This window comes from Mandrillus leucophaeus, unplaced genomic scaffold, assembly GCF_000951045.1.
Source record: "Mandrillus leucophaeus isolate KB7577 unplaced genomic scaffold, Mleu.le_1.0 Scaffold281, whole genome shotgun sequence".
In the NCBI taxonomy this organism is placed as follows: Eukaryota; Metazoa; Chordata; class Mammalia; order Primates; family Cercopithecidae; genus Mandrillus; species Mandrillus leucophaeus.
Genome location: NW_012102932.1, coordinates 1,134,143 through 1,141,401, shown reverse-complemented (window position 1 = coordinate 1,141,401; position 7,259 = coordinate 1,134,143). Strand labels below are relative to the sequence as shown.

The window sequence follows — 7,259 nt, the reverse complement described above, 5'->3', positions numbered from 1 at the left end:
TTTTTTTTTTTTTTTTTTGAGATGGAGTCTTGCTCTGTTGCCCAGGTTGGAGTGCAGTGGCGTGATCTCGGCTCACTGCAACCTCCACCTCCCGGATTTATGCCATTCTCCTGCCTCAGCCTCCCTAGTAGCTGGGACTACAGGCGCCCCCACCACGCCAGGCTAATTTTTTGTATTTTTAGTAGAGACAGGGTTTCACCGTATTAGCCAGGATGGTCTCAATCTCCTGACCTCGTGATCTGCCCGCCTCGGAATTTTTGTATTTTTTATAGAGACAGAGTTTCGCCATGTTGCCCAGCCTGGTCTTGAATGTACTTTTGTAGAGAGAGGGTTTTGCCATGTTGCCCATGCTGGTCTTGAACTCCTGGCCTCAAGCAGTCTGCCTGCCCCAGCCTCCCAAAGTGCTGGGATCATAAGCATTAGCCACCACCTGTGGCCTATAATGGCATTCATAATAGGTTCTTACCCGGAAAATTAGTTTTGTTCTAGAGATCTTTTCAGGCTTAAGCCACCTACGGAAGCTGAAAAGATCTTAGAGTCTTCTATTTTTATAGGAATCTAAAATTTCTGTGGGACATTAAACCACTTAGGGTCTATTTCCCTCATGACTAAAGGCGCTAGTCACATTTATCCTGTGTTTTGTACAACTCTTTATTTTTCATTTCTTTTATGACATCATTTCTCTTTTCTCTCAAACTTAGGCTTATCATTCATACATATAGCCACTGCTTTACCATAACAATGGCACTCAAGAATAAAAATGTTGCTGATGGCATCTTACAAGAGTTAGAGTTACAAGATGGAAGGGTTTGATAACCTATGATGGTTCTGGTTCTTTAAAAACACTTAATAATGGGCCAGGCGCAGGGGCTCATGCCTGTAATCCCAGCACTTTGGGAGGCTGAGGTGGGTGGATAACCTGAGGTCAGGAATTTAAGACCAGCCTGGCCAACATGGCGAAACCCCATCTCTACTAAAAATACAAAAAATTAGCCAGGCCTGGTGGTGGGCGTCTGTAATCCTAGCTACTTGGGAGGCTGAGGCAGGAAATTGCTTGAACCTGGGAAATGGAGGTTGCGGCAAGCCAAGATCATGCTACTGCACTCCAGCCTGGGTGACAGAGCAAAACTCTGTCTCAAAAAACAAACAAAAAATACTTGACTGAGCGTGGTGGCTCACGCCTGTAATCCCAGCACTTTGGGAGACCGAGGCAGGTGGATGATCTGAGGTCAGGAGTTGGAGACCAGCCTGGCCAACATGGCAAAACCTCCTCTCTGCTAAAAATGCAAAAATTAGCTGGGCGTGGTGGCAGGCACCTGTAATCCCAGCTACTTGGCAGGCTGAGGCAGGAGAATCACTTGAACCTGGGAGGCAGAGGTTGCGGTGAGCTGAGATTACACCATTGCACTCCAGCCTGGGCCACAAGAGTGAAACTCTGTCTCAGAAACAAAACAAAACCAAAAAACCCACACATTTAATGGGCTGAGCGTAGCGAGCGTAGTGGCTCACACCTGTAATCCCAGCACTTTGGGAGGCCAAGGTGAGTGGGTCACTTGAGGTCAGGAGTTCGGGAGCAGCCTGGACAACATGGTGAAACACTGTCTCTACTAAAAATACAAACATTAGTTAGACGTGGTGGTGCATGCCTGTAATCCCAGCTACTCAGGAGGCTAAGGCGAGAGAATTGCTTGAACCCGGGAGACAGAGGTTGCAGTGAACCGAGATCACGCCACTGCACTCCAGCCTGGGTGACAGAGCAAGACTCTGTTTCAAAAAAACAAAAACAGAAAAACTCTTATAATGTTAATACGGTCTTAGACTTAATTGTCCCAACTTTGACTGTGAAACTGTAATATGGTTACAGTTTACAGTCTGTAGAGATGTTCTAAGATTGCTCCCATCCATCTGCTCTCCAATAAAAGCATTAAGTAAACTACAATACAGTGAAGTGTTAGTGAATTTGTTATATGCTGTCTTTAATTAGGTTGTTTCTTTTAGCAGGTGTACTTATCAACTTCATTCTCCCTTCACAGAGCTAAAGCGCTCTCTTTGAGAACAAGGCCTTAGCTATACTGAGGGAAAACAGGTTTTTTTATTGAGTAAGAAAGCTTTAGTTATTTTGTCCTAATCCTTGGCTACTTTGGTTTTGTCTGCTATTTAGTTAAGGAAAGAGAATTCTTTAGCTAAACTTGAGTATTTGAGAGCCTGTAGGTTTTACTTTTCAGGAGACCACAGGTACCTGAGTTACCACCTATATTTTGAATTGGTTTGGTTTCTAAATTTTAACAAACCTTAGATTTTTTAGAAAGTAATCACTCCCGTTGTGATTGCTCAAGAAATATTTCTGGGAAAAGATTTTCTAGGCCAAAATATATTGATATAACTATTTTGTTTCTGAATGCAGAAGCTGTTAGCATACCTTTTAACCAATTATAATAATAATAATCCAGATAACTCCACTAATGATAATTTAGCTTACTCTTAATAGGGTAGGTTTATTATAGAATACCATGGGTTTCTTGGTCAAATTTTGGGATTACATGGAATGTATTAACATCAATATCCTTGCTTTCCATTTGCTCTTTTTTTTGAAGGGGAGTCTCACAAAGGACAAGATATTTTTCCTACCTCGGGAAGCACACTGACAACTCCAGAACCTCAAAGACAGCAAGTTGAACCAGCTTTTCAGAGTAGAGGATCTAGATCTCCTGATGCATGCATAGACAAGAATGTGCCTCTGTTACCTCAGGATGAAATGATTGTGTCTGATAAGGAAGAAAGAACTGATGCTGCTCCTAAGTCTGAGCAAATGGATAACAGAACATCATCTTCTAAAGCCCCATTATTCAGGTACCATGAAAACATATTTAATAAGTGTTGTGCTCTCTGTCTTAATAAATATAACCTATACAGAACAGATATATATATATATATATATATCTCAAGATTAGATCCAGTACTAAGGATGGTGTTTAATAAACATATTGCTCCATTAGTAATGTAAAGGAAGAAGTTTCAGCCAAGGAAATACAGTAATATTGCAGATACACGTTTTGTACAATAAGAGCTTAAATTTAAGTGCTGAAACTTTGTTTTAGATAGAAAATCTTTAGAATGTTTTATACACTTATTTTTTTAGATTGTTCATGGTTATTTTCATCATTACATATTCATTACATTACATATTCTACCATGTGCAGTAGCTACTAATGCACATATATATGGATGCTGACATCAGACGTTGTTTTATTGAAGTCTCAAATAATGTGTCAGTTTTCTCCCCTGTAACAAACCGAAGAGGTAAATTATGGCTTTCTGTCCATTAGAATAAGTGTTGGAACTTAAACAAAAGCCAACTTCTCTCACATTTTTCTCATATTCTAGAAACAATGGTTATCAATCATTATTGGCTTGTCAGCAGCATCCAGAAGATTAACGTGGTGTTGCTGAATTGAAGGAGGTGGGGGAACATGCACTAGTCTCCACTAAGGGGAAGGGTTGGGGGAAAGGACACATGTAGCTTAAAAGACATACTTAATAGGTCTGTTGTTTTTGTTATCTAAATTATTGAAAGTAAAGCTCAGTAGTATCTCTTCTGGCCTTAGAGATGCGCTGAAAATAGAATGATTCCCAGGTACAGTGGCACATGCCTGTAATCCCAGCTACCCAGGAGGCTGAGGCCGGAGTTTGAGATTGCAGTGAGCTATGATTGTGCCTGCGAATAGCCACTGCACTCCAGCCTGGGCAACATAGCCAGACCGGTCTCTGAAAAAAGGAAAAAAAGGCTGGGTGTGGTGGCTTATGCCTGTAATCCCAGCACTTTGGGAGGCGGAGGTGGGCGGATCACCTGAGGTTGGGAGTTCCAGACCAGCCTAACCAACATGGAGAAGCCCCATCTCTACTAAAAACACAAAATTAGCTGGGCATAGTGGCACATGCCTATAATCCCAGCCACTCAGGAGGCTGAGGCAGGAGAATCGCTTGAACTCAGGAGGTGGAAGTTGTGGTGAGCCAAGATTGCGCCATTGCACTCCAGCCTGGGTAACAAGAGTGAAATTCCGTCTCAAGAAAACAAAAAGAAAGAAAAAATAAATAAAATGAGGGAACCATCATGAGAGCTGGGATTAAAACAGGTTGAGAAGCAGTGTTCTAGAACAGAAGACAGCATTTTTTGTAAAATGGCATTTGTACATATTTTAGGCTTTGGGAGCCATATGGTCTCTGTTAACAGCTATTCAACTCTGCAATTACAGCACAAAAGCAACCACAGACCATATGTAAACAAATGAACATAGCTGTGTTCCAGTAAAACGTACTCACAGAATTGGGTCGGGGACTGCATATGGCCTGTAGAGCATACCATGCTGACCACTGTTCCACAGCCTTGCTACTCAAAGTGTAGTCCTGACAACAGCAGTATGGACATCATTTGAGAACACTTGTTAAAATGCAGAACTCAGGCCATGCCCACTACCAACTATGCGAATCTTCTTTTTAATAAGATCACCAAGTGATTTGAATGCTAGAGATATTCTAGAGACCAGGGTCCTGCTAATTTTGTGTAAGCTGTTCTTGAGCTCCTAGCCTTAAGCGGTCCTCCCACCTTAGCCTTGCGAAGCAGAAGCAGTTATTAAGGATGTGTCTTGGCCGGGCACAGTGGCTCACGCCTGTAATCCCAGCACTTTGGGAGGCTGAGGTGAGAAGATCACGAGGTCAGGAGTTCGAGACCAGCATGACCAACATGGTGAAACTCCGTCTCTACTACAGCTACTTGGGAGGCTGAGGCAGGAGAATATCTTGGACCCGAGAGGTGGAGGTTGCAGTGAGTCGAGATCGTGTCACTGCACTCCAGCCTGGGTGACAGAGTGAGACTGTGTCTCAAAAGAAAAAAAAAAAACAAAGGAATGTGTCTTCCTGGATATTCTTGACTATCTTTACATTTGTATTTCTAGACCTGGCAGAAGACCCCTGGGATTCTTATCTTTAATATGTTCAAAGAATAGTTTGGAGTCTGACGAACCTATGCAGGTCCATAGTAAGAAACGCCTAAAACCTCTTATACCTGCGTTAAGACAGAAATTGAAAAGATCTAATCCATTCAATGAAAGCCAGAAAAAAAATCAAGATTCCTCTGATCCGCTTCCATCTCCAAGTGTTATTAATACTCAATCTAAGAATATTAGCAGCTCAGCAACTCAGGTATGTGATAACTACTGTATTTTATTGTTTGTATGAGATGGGTTGGTTATGAGATTCGACTAGGGAAAACATAGTAATTTGTTATTTTTATTTGATGTCAGAAATTTTTTTAGGGTAACTCCCATCCTTCTCTCCATCGTGTTCCTCCATAATGGAAGAAGAAAAGGTGTTGAGTCAGGAAGTTACAGTTAAGTTAGTACAGAGCCGTTGAACTAACCATAAATGGACACTTAATAGCCATTCCTTTAATCTAGAGACCCTTCTGACTTGTGGAAGCAAAAGGAAGCAGTGCTGACACCCACAAGAATTTAAGGAACTGTAAAACTAGAATTTGTTCACATGTTTCATTTCTATGTCTCCTGAAGCTATCCAATGGCAAGTATTGGGATGGAAAAATCTGTAAACCTGTATCAAAGACTTTGTAAAAATATTGGGGTGACTTAAGATCTCAACATAGAAAAGGCTGGTGAGCATCTATTGAATAGCATGAGCCTTTGAAAGGGGTACTTTTGTAAAGAATATCTTTAAACTTTTTAAAACATTTTGTATTATTTGTTAGACTTATTTTCTGAGATCATAGATTTTATCAGTCTTGCTTATCATTGCCAAAGTTGTGAGTTTTTTTGTTGTTGTTGTTTTGTTTTGAGACAGAGTCTCACTCACTCTGTCACCCAGGCTGTAGTGCAGTGGCGTGATCTTGGCTCACTGCAACCTGCATCTCCTGGGTTCAAGTGATTCTCCTGTCTCAGCCTCTCGAGCAGCTGAGATTACAGATGCATGCCACAACACCCAGCTAAGTTTTGTATCTTTAGTAGAGACGGGATTTCGCCATGTTGGCCAGGCTGGTCTCAAATGCCTGGCCTCAAACCATCTGCTCGCCTCGCCTCCCATAGTGTTGGAATTATAGGCATGAGCCACTGCGCCTGTCCTGTAGTAGTTATTATATTCAGGGAAAAAGGCCCTTTGTGATAAAGACTGCAATTTTTTTTTTCTCTGTATGTCATTTGTCTTTTGATTTTGTGTATGGTGGTTTTTGCCAAGCAGGCATTTTTTATTTCTGTTTAGATTAATTTGTCAATCTTTTATAGCTTTCTGCTTTCAGGTAGTTTAAAAAGGTCCTCTTCCCAGCTGGGTGCAGTGGCTCACACCTGTAATCCCAGCACTTTGGGAGGCCAAGGCGGGCGGATCACCTGAGGTGAGGAGTTCGAAACCAGCCTGGCCAACATGGCAAAACTCCGTCTCTATCAAAAATACAAAATTTAGTCAGGCATAGTGGCATGCGCGTGTAGTCCCAGCTACTCGGGAGGCTGAGCTAAGAGAATTGCTTGAATCCAGGAGTTGGAGGTTGCAGTGAGCTGAGATCATCCCATTACACTACAGCCTGGCTTTGTCTTGAAATAAATAAATAAATAAAAAGATACCCTTCCCCACCTACCTCCGTCCAGAATTATGAAAGTGTTTTCCCATGGCATTTTTTACAGTAGAGTTTTTAAAAAAATACTTGTATATTTAAATCTTTTGATCCATCTAGAATTTGTTTTGGTAAGCTATAGGTCTGACTTTTTTCCCCCTGAGATGGTTATATAGTTGTCCAACATCATTTATTTAATAATATAATAACTGTTTTTGATATAGCACTTTTATCAGATGCTAAGTTTCTGTATATATTGGGGTTATTTCTAGTCTTCTGTTTCATTGATAAATCTGTCATTCCCGTGCCAATACCATGCTGTCTTAATTTGTTTATAGATTTGTAAGTATGCTAATTTCTGATAAGGTATCTTTGATATGTTATCTTTAGGTGCTGTTTTGTTTCATGGGTCTATTTTTTTTTTTTTAAATGTGATGGAGGCTTGCTCTGTCGCCCAGGCTGTAGTGCGGTTGCTGGATCTCAGCTCACTGTAAGCTCCGCCTCCCGGGTTCACGCCATTCTCCTGCCTCAGCCTCCTGAGTAGCTGGGACTACAGGCGCCCGCCACCTCGCCTGGCTAGTTTTTTGTATTTTTTAGTAGAGACGGGGTTTCACCGTGTTAGCCAGGATGGTCTCGATCTCCTGACCTC

The 7,259-nt window shown here is 41.6% G+C and overlaps 1 protein-coding gene across 1 annotated transcript in view; it reads left to right on the top strand.

The window, feature by feature from the left end:
• LOC105543395 (transcription factor TFIIIB component B'' homolog) overlaps positions 1–7,259 on the top strand; it is a gene marked incomplete at its 5' end in the record, with an annotated part of 26,799 nt that overhangs the window by 7,493 nt on the left and 12,047 nt on the right. Inside the window, 2 exons of the mRNA XM_011985284.1 lie at positions 2,595–2,850; positions 4,953–5,199. Coding sequence (XP_011840674.1) covers positions 2,595–2,850; positions 4,953–5,199 — 503 coding nt within the window. The remainder of the gene's footprint in view (positions 1–2,594; positions 2,851–4,952; positions 5,200–7,259) is intronic.